At 41.9% G+C, this 13482-nt stretch overlaps 1 protein-coding gene and 1 long non-coding RNA gene across 3 annotated transcripts in view; one reads left to right on the top strand and one right to left on the bottom strand.

The window, feature by feature from the left end:
- The first annotated feature begins 81 nt into the window (after window positions 1-81).
- The window catches only part of LOC105470410 (phosphatidylinositol specific phospholipase C X domain containing 2), a 52579-nt gene continuing 39178 nt past the window's right edge, over window positions 82-13482 (top strand). Inside the window, exon 1 of one of the 2 annotated variants that reach the window (XM_011722388.3) lies at window positions 82-830. In XM_011722388.3, the coding sequence (XP_011720690.2) occupies window positions 668-830 (163 nt within the window). In that variant the 5' untranslated portion in view covers window positions 82-667. The remainder of the gene's footprint in view (window positions 831-13482) is intronic. The other variant, XM_011722387.3, reaches the window with a different exon arrangement.
- On the bottom strand, window positions 1487-2883 carry LOC139362067 (uncharacterized). The gene is made up of 3 exons (XR_011620363.1): window positions 2775-2883; window positions 1940-2569; window positions 1487-1612 (listed from the first exon to the last, which is right to left on the bottom strand). It is a non-coding gene; the product is annotated as an uncharacterized lncRNA (long non-coding RNA).

The raw sequence follows: 13482 nt of genomic DNA, 5'->3' as shown, positions 1-13482 counted from the left end.
CAGCCCGGAGGGCGCTGGCCAATCGGAGCGCGCTCCGCCAGCGGCCAATCACGGGCCGCCTAGCCCGGCAAATCTGCCCGGCAGTGCGGGGAGGGGCTGCCGGGAGTCGGGGTGCTGCCGGCTGCACTTCTGTGTGTCTTTCAGGAAGCCACAGGGCAGGGGGCGTCTGTGCAGAGAAGCGGGGGAGTGAGTAGCAGGCAGGCCCAGCTTGTGTACCAGCCCAGTGACACATATAGAAACATAAATCAGGTTAGAGCCGGCGCGCCCGGGCGCCACATGTGTATGGACCGGCAGGCATGTCTGTACACTGGGTGGGCACCTGTCTTGTGAGTGGCTCCGGGTGTGGCTACTCCTCGGACTTTCCGTTTCTGTAAGATTTATCTGTAGGGGCCTACCTTCCCCCATCTCCAGAGGGGAACGTAAGAAGTTTAACGGAGCTGGGACTGAGCAGATTAAGGGAGTGGAGCAGAGGCTGGGCCGGGGAGAGTGGGGACTGCGGGTGCTAGTGGGTAGGGATCCATCTGTTTGCCCCGTCTCCCAGCCAGAAAGGCATTTTGGAAAGGCTGGCGTGGCAAGCGTCGCCCTGAAACGTCCACAGAGCCGGAGAAGTGATGATCACTGAGTGAGTGGCACTGGGCTGAGACTGGCCAGTTTGTTAACAACAGGGATGCTAGCAGTTAGGAAGGCTAGGAGGAAACTCAGAATGGGGACCATCTGCTCTCCCAACCCCAGCGGGACAAAGACATCATCGGAGGTCTGCAATGCCGACTGGATGGCCTCGCTCCCCCCTCACCTCCACAACCTCCCCCTTTCCAATCTGGCAATCCCAGGTATTCGTCTATTCCTACTTGTTCCCACTGTGTTTAATTCTGCCATTTTAGTGTTGTTAAGGGGTTGGGTTGCTTTTCTATTGTGCTGAGAAATTAATTGTCAGTGACCCCTTTTTATTTTCGAACCAAAAACTTAACACTGAAGCAACTGCTTTGAAGAGATTTCAGTACACTGCATCATTGGTAAAAGGACTCATGAAAACGGAAGCATCGTTGTTTTTGCTTGTGGGTTTTTTATTTGTTTGTTTGTTTGTTTGTTTTGCTTATATTTGCTAGCCCCAATCTAAGAATATTATCCTTCTTACTGTTGTTATGTGTATGTGAGGGGTGCATTGACTTAAATCACTTGAAGGGGAAATCAAAGGTAATGAATTAAAAGTGACAAATAATTTAGATCTGGATCAAAATTAAAACTGAAAAATATTTTATTTCTCATTTATCTGACCTTGTGTATTGGAAAAACAAAAAATGGATAAGCATTAGAGAATAGGTTCAGAATCAGAACTGAGTATAAAGACACATTTTTTGTTGTTAGAAAAGCCAGAATAGAGAATGCAAACTCTCATCACAGGCAGTCATTAGGTGTGAGGAGGTGGTGGTGTTTGAAGCTTTGTCTCTCTATGTATGTATGTATACAGGTGTCTGCCTGACTGATTTAGAACTGCAGCCTTGAAAAGCATTTCTGCTCCAGCCACTGTCTCTCTGCTGGAGGTTTTATGCCTTGACTTCATTTGTTAAGTGTGTCCTCTTCCTTCCACTCAGAAGGTGGTTATTGTATGGTTCTAGGGAAGGATATTTGGACAGTGAGTTTGGCCTGGTGTGCTGAGCAGGTCCTACAATGGGGATACTGGAAAGCACTCCTAGAAGCAGGGGATGGACTACTGCCCATCCTTTCTTTCACTCAGAGACATAACAATTGAAGTTTACCATAGACTACCAGACAAACTCCCAAGCATTCCCTAGACCCGTCTGGGCTTTTTTGAGGTTTGGTTGGTTTTTTTGTTTGTTTTTGGTGGCTGAAAATATGACCACATGCAACTCCCGATCTTTGCTTTCTGTGCACAAGGAAGAGCAGTGCTGGCTTCAGATGCAGGCTTTTCTTTACTCACCTCATCTTTTGGGTGTCTTCCAGGTTGATTGTCCTCATGGGCCCCGGTTGCTTTTGAGCAAGGAGAGGGCTGCGAAATTTCTTTATAGTTATGATCACGTATGTTTTATCAGCCATTGACTACAGCTCCTTGGGAAATGCCAGATGGGCATGCTTCAGAACAGGTCTTTTCCATGTTTAATTGGCGCCTGTGGAGTTGTCACTGAAATGATGCATGGGCCACTTTTAACATTAGTCATTTGCCTTCAGGCCTTCTGATGGAATTATTTTGTTGAGTGATACGGCAGGTAGTATGTGTTTGCAAACAGAATGGCATCTTAGGCAGGCCCTAAACGGCTGTGTCATTCAGGGCATGTCCGGGGTAGGTTGGGGCTTCCTCCTTCCTTGTACTTTGGATGGCTCAAACCACAACACCAGCTCTGCTAGTGGGTTGGCTGTGTACTCTGACCCCATGACTGTAGAAAGGAGCTGGGCATTTGTTCTGTGATCCATAGGATAGCTCACAGTTACTAGAATTGCTGGGGTAGCGGGGGAGCAAATAGCTGGGACCTGCTGTTGAAACTGGAAATTGTATAATTAGCCACCATGGAGATCACGTGAATTCTTTCACCCAGCTTTGTGCAGTCCGGTCCTGCTAAGCAAAAAGAAAAAAAAATGGCTTTGATTCCTCAAAAGATGCTGAATTCACTACTGTGAAATGCCGTTTCCTCAGCACTGGAAGGGACATTAAGTGTATGTATGTGTAGGCCCAAGACAAGAAAATAACATTAAATGCTAGCCATTCATGGACTTCCCCCTACTAGTTCTCTTTCCTCTACCTCGAGCTTCATATTCACCAGATAAAGGCTAGCAGTCAAGTTCTACCAATCCTTGCTGAGAAATCCCGAAATATAGAAGGCATTTGGGAAATGGGGGCCATGATCGTCCCCCATTTCCTCTTTAACTCTTCCCTCTTATCATCATCTGCATCATAATAGCTATTATGTACTGAGCACTACCATGCAGCACCCATTGGCATACAATACCTCCAGTCCTCCTAACTTCATGAAGTAGGTATTAACATCCTCAGTTTAGAATTAAGGAAATTATTGTTCAAAGAGGTTAAGTGATTTTCTCAAGATCACACAAATAGGAAGTGGTAGAAGTTGTATTTAAACCCCTATGTAGCTGCAAAACTGAGGTACTGTCTCTGTGCCCCTGAGGGGTCCTTGGGAATGGCAGAGCAGTGGATGTAGTCTCTAACTAAAAGCCAGTTTCTTCAGACCATCCTGTGCAGTGAATGAAAGAATTTTTAAAAGCGAGTGGTATTTATCTAAGGGATTATCACTTTGAATATATAGGTAGATAAATACATATTTTATGTACCTATCCACATGTACATATATACATATTATATATACATATGCCTGTTTAGCATTGGAACCCAGTAAGTTTTAAATTCAATTTTAGTGCTTCAACCTGGTGTGTGTGGGTGTGTGCACACCCACATGCCCAATCTGGGGTGTCTATAGGACTGGGTCAGATCTATCAGGATGGCGATGGGGCAGGGGGACGTGGGAAAGGGCAGGGAAAAGACAAGCCCTCTGGCAATAATAGCAGGACTGAGATGGAGTAAACTGTGTCACATTTGAGTGCACCTGCTGCCTTTGCCTAAGTCATGATGGGAGAGAACATGTGTAAATGTGCACCTCTCAACAGAGCCTTGATGTATTATTTTACTTCCGCAACTGTTAAGAACACCTGTTAATGGCCACTACCACCAAACATACTAAAATATCATGGAGAAGAACCTCAAAATAATTCTTATTGCTAACTGTATAGAATCATTTGAGGTCTGAAGGATAAAGGATCCAGACATCATAAAGGACAGATTTTTAAATTAAAGCTTTAAACTCTACAAACATTTTCACTGATGTTTGTGAAAGCATGATGTTCTCTGTGGACAAATGGACTAATGGGAAGACATTTCTCTATAATGTATACTGCTTTTCAATGAATTTTTTTTTCTCTGTACATTTTAATGCTGTCCCATTTTTTAAAAAAACACTTTCTTTCTTATTAAAGGTAAACTGCTTGGTTTACATTTTGGGAAGGTTCTATTGGGAAGAGCCTCAAACTTAAGGATTGCAAAATTTATCGTTGATTCTTGCTGTGTAATATTGAATAAGTATCTAAATTTCTCAGAATATAGTTTCTTTATTTGTAATTAAGATATTGGGTTAAATGAAATATAGAGTCCTTTCCAGATTAAAAATTATGTGACTAATTTGAGTTTTGTTTTGTTTTGTTTTGTTTTATTTTGTTCCCTGTTCTTTGTCCAATGTAGAAAGAGCTGGAAGGAATGACTGGGTCATTTTAGGTCTAAAGGCTATTTCTTTTATGCCTCTTCAAAACAAGAAAATGTACAAACAAGGTTTCACAATTGCCAGAATGCAGCAGGGTCTATTCACTTTAGCCTCTTAAAGGGGGCTGTAGATTACTTGATGTAAATGAACTTTTACCTCACCAGACCCTAACTGCACTTTAAGAAACCTCCATAGATATCTATCTATCTATCTATCTATCTATCTATCTATCTATATCTACCTTCATCATACATAGTTTTTTTAAAAAGAACTAATTAGAATAAATTTTACACCAGAGATATAAATAACATGTTACAGAGGCACACAGAATGGAAAGATTAATTCCACCTTCTGAGATTAGGAACTACCTTGTTGAGAAAATAGCATTTGATCTATAATGTGAGGAATGGTCAGGACTTCAAGGGATATGGGTTGAGAGTTAGGGTTGGGAAGGAGACTTTCCAGGTGGATGGGGGTGTATGGGGGTAAATGGGGGTATATGAGGGAAATGGCTAGAGGACACCCTCTCTGGTCCCTCCATATCCCTGTTATAGTTTCTTTGTCAGAGTACTTCTCAACACATTGTTATTTTTAAGTGTATGTTTTTCCCATGTGAACAACTTGCTGACAGAAAATATCTTATTTCACTTTATAATCCTAAATCCCAGTAGAAGGTAACAGAGCAGCCCATTGGTAACAGTTGAGTGAATAATTGAAAGTATGGAAAGTATGGAGTAAGAATGCTAGAAACATGGTTTGCAGCCACCATTGTTTTTCATTGTGATGGGAGCTAGAGATTGGTTAAGTTCAGCTTTCACAAATAACCACATGAAACCATATGAAGATTTTCCAATCCATTTCTTGTTATTGCACGTAATATTCCTGAAGATTAGGCTTGATAAGGCTCATCACTAAGCCCCATTAGAAATGAAAATTTTAAGGCTGAAATGGTCACAAGAGTCAGAAGAAGAGGCCTTGTGTAACTTCTGTTCTAGGAGCAATTCTTTCACCCAACATCCCTCCTGCCTTCCTTCTTCCCTTGTCAGATTAGAGCTTTTCATCTTTGCTGCCTGGCTGCTGCCTCTCCCAGATCTCATTTCTTGCTCCCCTCTTTGCTTTCTTTCCACTGATCTGACCTGGTCCCCGGTCTTCCCTTGCCAGGATCAACCCTTCCACAGGTGCTGCTCACTGCTCTCCGATTCCCAGACGATTCTCTGTTCTCATGTTGCTAGTGATCATTCCCTTCTCTTCTTTTCTGCCTTTCTGGAATCCTGTCCTTTTCCTAGCAGTTTTGCCCTTGAGCACTTGGTGATTTCTATAGGTCTTCCTCCTGTGGCCCCACACCCTCTTCCCACATGTGTGACATGGAGACAAAATCCCTGAGTGGAGCAGGATGGAGTCATTACTCAGATATTGCTTCTGAAAGTTGAACCAGATCTGGCATATCCGAAGGAGATTTGGGGACCACCCCAAAAGGGCACAAAATAAATTGTATAACAAGAAGTTTTGTTTGGCTCTACTCTGAGGATAGCATGAACCATGAGTTGGCCTAAAACAAATCCATTCTTCTACAGGATTTGAGGTTGTGGGAAACCAGGGACCAAGCTGAATCTACCAAGGCTGACTCAATCATGAAAAAAAAAAAAAATCATACGAGACCAAAATGGTCTCTTAAATGAGGATAGTTTATTTTTGTTTTGTTTTGCTTTTCCCCCCTCTGGGTGGCCACAGTGAAAAATAAAAAGATGCTATGACTGTGGTGGTTTCATTAGTAGGTTTCACTCCTAAAAAAGCTCATCATTTCTCTAGCCCTCTGTCCTCCCGCAAATCACAAAAGCCACAAAGATTTCCAGAATCACACATGTCTATAAAAAGAAAGATCATGGATTGGTTAAGAGTATGAATGCTACAGCCAGACTATGTGGATTTAAATACAGACTCTGCCCTTTACAAGCCCTGTGACTTTGGACAAATTACTTAACCTCTCTGTGCTTCAGTGTCCTTCTCTGTAACACAGAGGTAATCTATGCACCACCTCATTTTCTTAGTGTGAGAAATAAATTCATTCATATAGTATGCTTTCTGTCACAAAATAAGCACTATATAATAATAACAATTGTTACTATGTATCTTTTTTAAAAAAAATCAATCAGAACATTCATTTATTGAAAGCCTGTGCCTGGAATGGACAACAAAAAAGAGGTGTAAAATGCAGTTCATACCCTCAGGTAATTTACAATCTAGTTACAGAGCTGACTGTCCAATTAAACTGTCTCTGACTCAGTGTTCTTTGTCTGATCAGATTAGGGTAACTTGAATGGTTGCCCTGCAAAGGAAGCTTTAAAGTTAAGGGAAGGATATACAGAGGGTTGCTCAGGCTGTGAGTGCCAAGGATGTCTTAGATGCAATATGGGGTGGCTGATCAAGATGCCAGAAAACTTTCTTTAGTTATTTACTCTGTCCTGTCCCATCCCAAATTCAGCTGTCAGACTTTGTCATCCCCAGATATCCAGAGCCTTTGGGAAAAACTCAGCCCTCTGTGACAGAAGCATGTTGTTTAGCTTTTTTTCTGCTCTCCTCGTTTCCTCATCACTTGCCTTCCTAACCCAGTCATTTTGTTCCTAGCTCGAGAGTGGGAATGTTACAAAATGCTTTTCTTTGAACAAATCCTTATACATATTTTATAATTCCTTCCCCCAGCTATTGGAATAATAGCTTCATCATCCCTCCAAACACATACGTCACTTATACATGCAACACACATACACCACCCATTACCCAACACACACACATGCACAGATACTTAGCTGTGATGTTAGCCTCAGCCTCAACCTCCACTGGGCCCAAATCTCAATACTTGCTATCGTTCACCCGTCATAAATATCTTGCAAAACACACCCACTGACACTTCAGACCCTTGGAGCGTGCTGCTTCCACCTGCAAGCTCCTCTCTCAGACATGTTTCTGAAGCTGAGGAGTTGGTTTCTAACATGTGATCTGACCTGACCTCCGCTAGGTTGACAGGTAGCTTCTACATTTCTCTCCTGCCTCTAGGAACTTAGGAGCACAGGCACACTAAAGGTAATGCTAGTGAAGTGCTTTAGCGTCCTGCAACTTTGGGAAAATCGCACACCACTTTGCCAATGCTGACTAACCCCAGTTAGAGTTTCAAACTAGGCCTGCAGAGGAGGGATTATTTGTAGACATTGTAATAGGTGGGTGTGTTTGTGTGTGTGAAAAGAATTTGAACACGCATCAAGAACCAAATTTAGGTGGAGGAGATCTGTGGCTAAATTTGTTTTAGTATTTACATTTGTGGTTAAGCAGGAGTCTTCCACCTCTCTTGTGTTGTGAAACATCGACAGGAATTTGGATTATATTACTGAACACTGTGAGGATCAAAGTACATGGGAGGATTGTATTAGTAGGTCTCTAGGTAACTTCAGGATAAAACAGGTTGAGCTACAGAGGTCTGCATTGCTCTAAGGGGGATATCTAGGTTATATGATCTATGAAACACAGGCAGTCTTCTGTGGATTCATTGTCTACTAAGCAGCTAAAATTTTCTAAGAAAATAACAAGTTGGGGTTTTTTTTGTTAATGTCCAATTACTCTAGAACTGTCAGCTGTAAAGTATCATTTCTTCTTAGAGAATATTCTATCAGTATTTTTATTTCTGTTCAGACCTGTCAAGATGAAAATAAAGGAAAAAATAGTACCCATTTGTGTGCTATAATGCAAATGTCTTGGAGTGCGGCAGCAGTCTGCAGTAATGGTGGAACTGAAAAATTCCTAGGCCCTGTCAGACTGAGATGAATATTTTAGGAACATGTATGATTTGAAGGCTTATATATGAAAAGCATTATTTTTAAAGTGCAATTGAAACCAGATACACCCCTCCCTAAATAAATGCCAAACAAAGAAAGGTGTAAACAGTTCTCGTCCACCCTCCCCAGGTTTGAGTGTAGGTGATCATCTTGGCAGTAGGTGTCCATATGGATCCTCACAAGAATTATATGAGTGTGTTGTGTTAATTTGGCTAAAAATATACATCAGTGCCTGCTTACTCCTTTTGCTTCTTTTGGTTCTCATTGCCTATATTTAAAAAATTGTATTCATTTAAAGGAAAATCATTAACTCAAAAGGTATTTACTGAATGCCCTTTTGTGCCAAGTACTGTGTTAAATCAGGTGATCACGCAGATCAGCAAGATTCTTCTCCCTGCTCTTCATGAAAATATGACCTTAGAAGAAAGCCAAAATTCAAACATGATAGAGAAAATGCATGGGGTCTGTAACACTCAGAAAACCAATACCCAATTCTGTTACTGGTAGTAGGAGAAAAGCTTGGTTGGTTGGACTTCCAAGAGCACCCTTGGGTTGAAATATAAATAGTGAGGAGTAGAAAGCCAGATGTCACAGTGCAGAGGGGACTAAGGAGTCAGACAGCATGGTGACCTTAAGCAAAGCCAACCAGTCTGGTGTGGTTAGAGCACGGATTTTATTTAAAGAAAGGAATAGATGTGAGGCTGGAAAAGTAGGCAAGAACTAGATCCTAATGAGCCTTATATGCCCATGCCAAGATTGAATGTCATCCTGATGGCAAAAAGCAGCCATTGAAAGAGTTAGTCAGAAATGGGTGGAAAGCCCCCCCTAAAATAACTGCATAAGAGTGAAGTGAAACAAAATGATCCAGCAGTTATTATGGATACTGTGGGTTAAGATGAGAAACTCATTGTTTCTTTTACTCTATTCAACATGTATGTTAATTTTCTTCCATATACTGGACTCTCTCCTAGGCACTGGTGATTCAGTGATGATCAATATAGACATGGTCCTTGCCTTCAGAGAGCTGACAGTCTAGTTGGAGAAATGGACATTTAATCAAGCAGTTATAACACAATATGCTATGTAGGATGACTGGAGAGGTATACATTACTGCTGGAAGAAGCGTATGGCAAGGGCATCTTAACAAGACTAGGGAGGCCTCCTGGAGGAAATTATGAATAAACTAAACTCTGAAAAATACACAGAAATTAGCCCTCAGGATAAGACAGACAGAGTAAGGATGCTCTAGAAGGGGAAATCAAACAGGTGAGAATCTTGAAGAGAGGGAATGGCGCATTTAACAAACCAAAATAGTTTATTATGGTTGTACTGTGGGTTACAAGGAGGAGAATGTCAGGGAGTAAAGTGGCAACATACTTAGAGGTCTTAAAAGCCATGTTAGGCCGGGCGCAGTGGCTCACGCCTGTAATCCCAGAAATTTGGGAGGCCAAGGCAGGCAGATCACAAGGTAAGGAGATCGAGACCAGCCTGGCCAACATGGTGAAACTCCATCTCTACTAAAAATACAAAAATTAGCTGGGCGTGGTGGCATGTGCCTGTAGTACCAGCTACTTGGGAGGCTGAGACAGGAGAATCACCTGAACCCAGAAGGCAGAGGTTGCAATGAGCCGAGATCGCGCCATTGCACTCCAGCTTGGTGACAGAGTGAGACTCCGTCTCAAAAAAAAAAAAAAAAAAAAGGCCATGTTAAAGTTATCTAACTTCAGGCTGGGTACAGTGTCTCATGCCTGTAATACCTGCACTTTAGAAAGCCGAGGCTGGTGGATGACTTGAGGTCAGGAGTTTGAGACTAGCCTGGCCAACATGGTGAAATCCCGTCTCTACTAAAAATACAAATATTAGCCAGGCATGGTGGTGGGCGCCTGTAATCCCAGCTACCTGGGAGACTGAGGCAGGAGAATCACTTGAACCCAGGAGGTGGAGGTTGCAGAGAGCCGAGATCGTGCCACTGTGCTCCAGCCTGGGCGACAGAGCAAGACTCCATCTTTAAAAAAAAAAAAAAAAAAAAAAAGAGTTAACTAATTTTACTTGAATAGGAGTGGGAAGGGTTTTAAGCATTTTAAGCGTGCAAATCACAAGGTCCACTTTGTGTTTTAGAACGATCACTCTCGCTGCAGCACAAAATATATGAGAACCAGGAAGTACTGTAACCAAGGGGACCAATTAGGTTGCTGAGGTCATCCAAGCGGGAGGTGACCCTGACTTGAGGAGGAGGGTGACAACATGGACAAAGAAAAAGAGAACAGACTTAGGAGCTATTTAGGAGGAAGTGTCAGCAGGACTTGGCAATTAATTGGAGGGCAAAAGAGAAGGTGCAGTGGGCTTGGGTGAGAGGAAGTTGGTGGCATTCCCAGGAATATGGATAAAAGAGAAGGAGCAGGTTTAGAGGTGGTGGAAGGAAGCAGGTGCTTAGTCTGGAGCAGGCTGAATTTGACGCACCTGTGGGACATTTCAGAATTGGGAGAAGGGCACAGGTGGCACACAGTGGAGATGGTTTCAGAGCTAAATCTTCACATTTCACAATTTGCCCAATCTTCTACCCTCACCCACAGCTGCTATTATATCCAATATCAGATGGTTTCCATTTAAAGCTGATACCTCATTTTTTAGATTATGTCTTTTAGATTTGAACTAAGATTGTACTTCTTTTAGAAAATTTGTCGAGTTTCTAGTCCCAGAGAGGTGCCCCTTCGTGTTCGTCTAGTGTCCAGTGTTCTGCCTATTCTGTATGAATTGTCTCTTGGCAGGTTGGGCACGAGCGTAGGAGTTAGCTTCTGTATACTATACCATAAACCAACTGTGAAATGGAAACTTTCAGTTGCCACAATCATCAAACACGATTTATTTCATACATGGACATCTCGGGTTGCACCAATAGACTCAATAAAAGCAGGAGAATTTTACAGTAGAATAGTTCATTTAATGTAACTTTTTCTCCTAGCCTAAACATTTTTCTGGCTTTTCCTAAAGCTTATTATTGTTCTTTCTTCTGTGCTTCCAAAGAGGTTTTTAAAGCAAATATGGTTATCTCAGAGCTGAGAAGGCTTATTAGGGAATGACCAAGTGCCCCTTGCAAGGGGTTACTTCATACAAAGGTGATGCCATCTATTTGGAGACAGAGCAGGTTGCACGGTAGCAGAATAGGAGGATTTCTTGTGAATGGATTATCTACAGTATCTTATTTGGAGTAGGGATTGGGGTCTATTGGACAATGGAAGAAGAGAAAATCTTTCAAAAGAGAATAGGTACCCCTCCCTGTGTAGAGAGCTTTAAAATGCACCCCCACCCCCGACATGGGATTAAAAATCCTTTGACTCACATAAATCATAGGATGTTGGAGCTAACTTGGAGAGTACCTTGGGCAATGGAATGCTCATTGTGCCTTGCGGAGCAGGGAAGGTTTGGTACCCCTTTGGTGCCCCTCTGGCCACCTCAGGGCAAGGGGTGGAGACTGTTGGGGAGAAACTTCAACTAGAGAAGGTCTGGTTGCACTTGTTTTACACATAGATACTTCATTTGAAAGTATTGCAGGTCTAAAAAGTGCCCTGTAAACCTCTGATTTACTTCAGTTATCTCTGAGCTCATCCAGCCAGTTGCAGGGATAGACCAAGACTGACTCTTTTAATTCCCAGGCTGTCTCTTCGGAGACAGTGAGATGCCCCTCGGCTTCTCAGCACATAAAAAAGAATAAGTTGATCAACATCCTCTGCTTCCAAGTATTCTGCCTTAAACATTTGCTTTGTTGCATTGTGGATAATTATGAATTTAATAGGCGACTGATTAAAAATTAAATGGGCCACATGGCTCTCTGATTTTGCAGGCAGTTTGATGGTTATTATGAATACTCTCCCACATGCCTCATGGAAAATAAACAAGTATGATAGGTTGAGAAGAATGTTTAAAGGTGTTATCTTTGGTTCAAGGGACTACTAAATGGCCCCCCTCATCTGGAATCTTGGATTCATAATAACTAATTTTGTATACCCTAAAGATGCCTCAGCCTTTCTCCACTTGTTAATGTGGAGTGAAGTTCTCTACAAATGTTGCATTTTTCTCAAGGACCTAATTCAGAAGTGTGAGATTGGTGACTCCACAGAGATATTATTAGAATATGATTTATGCAGGCATAAGTTGCAGGAAATCTATTCTCTGGTACCTTTCTTTTAAAATTATTCAATGTAATATTTTATTATAGTTGTTCCTTTGGTCATCCTTTCTGGTTAATTTTGTCCTCTATGTTTTCTGACACATTCCTCTTCATTGACCCAGATAACTCAAGCTAGAAGGACAAAGGGAGATAAATGGAGCTAGGTGTAAACAGGTACAAGGGGTGAAAAAGAGCAGAGAGGGAACTCTACCTGTTTAATGTTGGATGGACCAAATAGAAGTTTGGGAAAGGATCAGAAGACCTAGGCCTACCAGCTTTAGGCAACTCTCTTAGCATCCGTTTATTCAGGTATTCGTGCTTGTGTTTATTCTGTATAGATGCATGCAGTACCTACTAAATTCCAGAAACTAAGTATGGAGACATAAGCATGAATTAGATATGATCCTGCCCTCAAAGGCTTACACTTAGGTGGCAGAGACAGATGTGGAGATAAATAGCACTCAATGTCCTAAGTTCATCAAATATCAACTCACTGCCATGGAAACACAGAGGAAAGAGCAGGTCAGTCTCCTTGACGGGGTCAGGTGAGCTCACAGACTAATGATGGTAATTAAAATGGAAAGGCAAGGGATGATAAGATTGTCCCCAAGGACTCTAATGGTTTTTTGTTTTCTTAGACAAATCTTTTGCTACATTCAATAACCATAAGGTATACTTCTCATATGTATTAATAACTTTGTAAATTAATATATTCTTAGCTTAGGCCTCAGATATTTTAACATGCAAAATTATTATCTGTTCATATTAAATTTATTGTAATATTTGTATAGATTGAATAACTGAGTCGGAATACAAGATGTTTTTCTATGAAAGCCACCCTAAACATCTTCAGCATTTAAGAACACATGTTCATTGTAGTGTCTGTTCTTTATGGGTTTTTTTCTTTTTCTTTTTTTTTTTTTGGAGACAGGGTGTTGCTCTGTCACCCAGGCTGGAGTACAGTGGCATGATCATGGCTCACTGAAGCTTCGACCTCCTGGCTCAAACAGTTCTCCATCTCAGCCTCCTGAGTAGCTGAGACTACAGGCACGTGCCATCACACCTGGCTAATTTTTTTTTTTTTTTTTTTTTTCTAGTAGAGACCAGGTCAGGCTGGTCTCAAACTCCTGAGCTCAAGGGATCCTCTCACATTGGCCTCCCAAAGTGCTGGGATTACAGGCATGAGCCACTCTGCCCAGCCTCT

Source organism: Macaca nemestrina, chromosome 2 (assembly GCF_043159975.1).
Source record: "Macaca nemestrina isolate mMacNem1 chromosome 2, mMacNem.hap1, whole genome shotgun sequence".
Classification (NCBI taxonomy): domain Eukaryota; kingdom Metazoa; phylum Chordata; class Mammalia; order Primates; family Cercopithecidae; genus Macaca; species Macaca nemestrina.
Note: the sequence above shows the minus strand (reverse complement) of the source record. Positions and strands in the feature narration are given on the sequence as shown.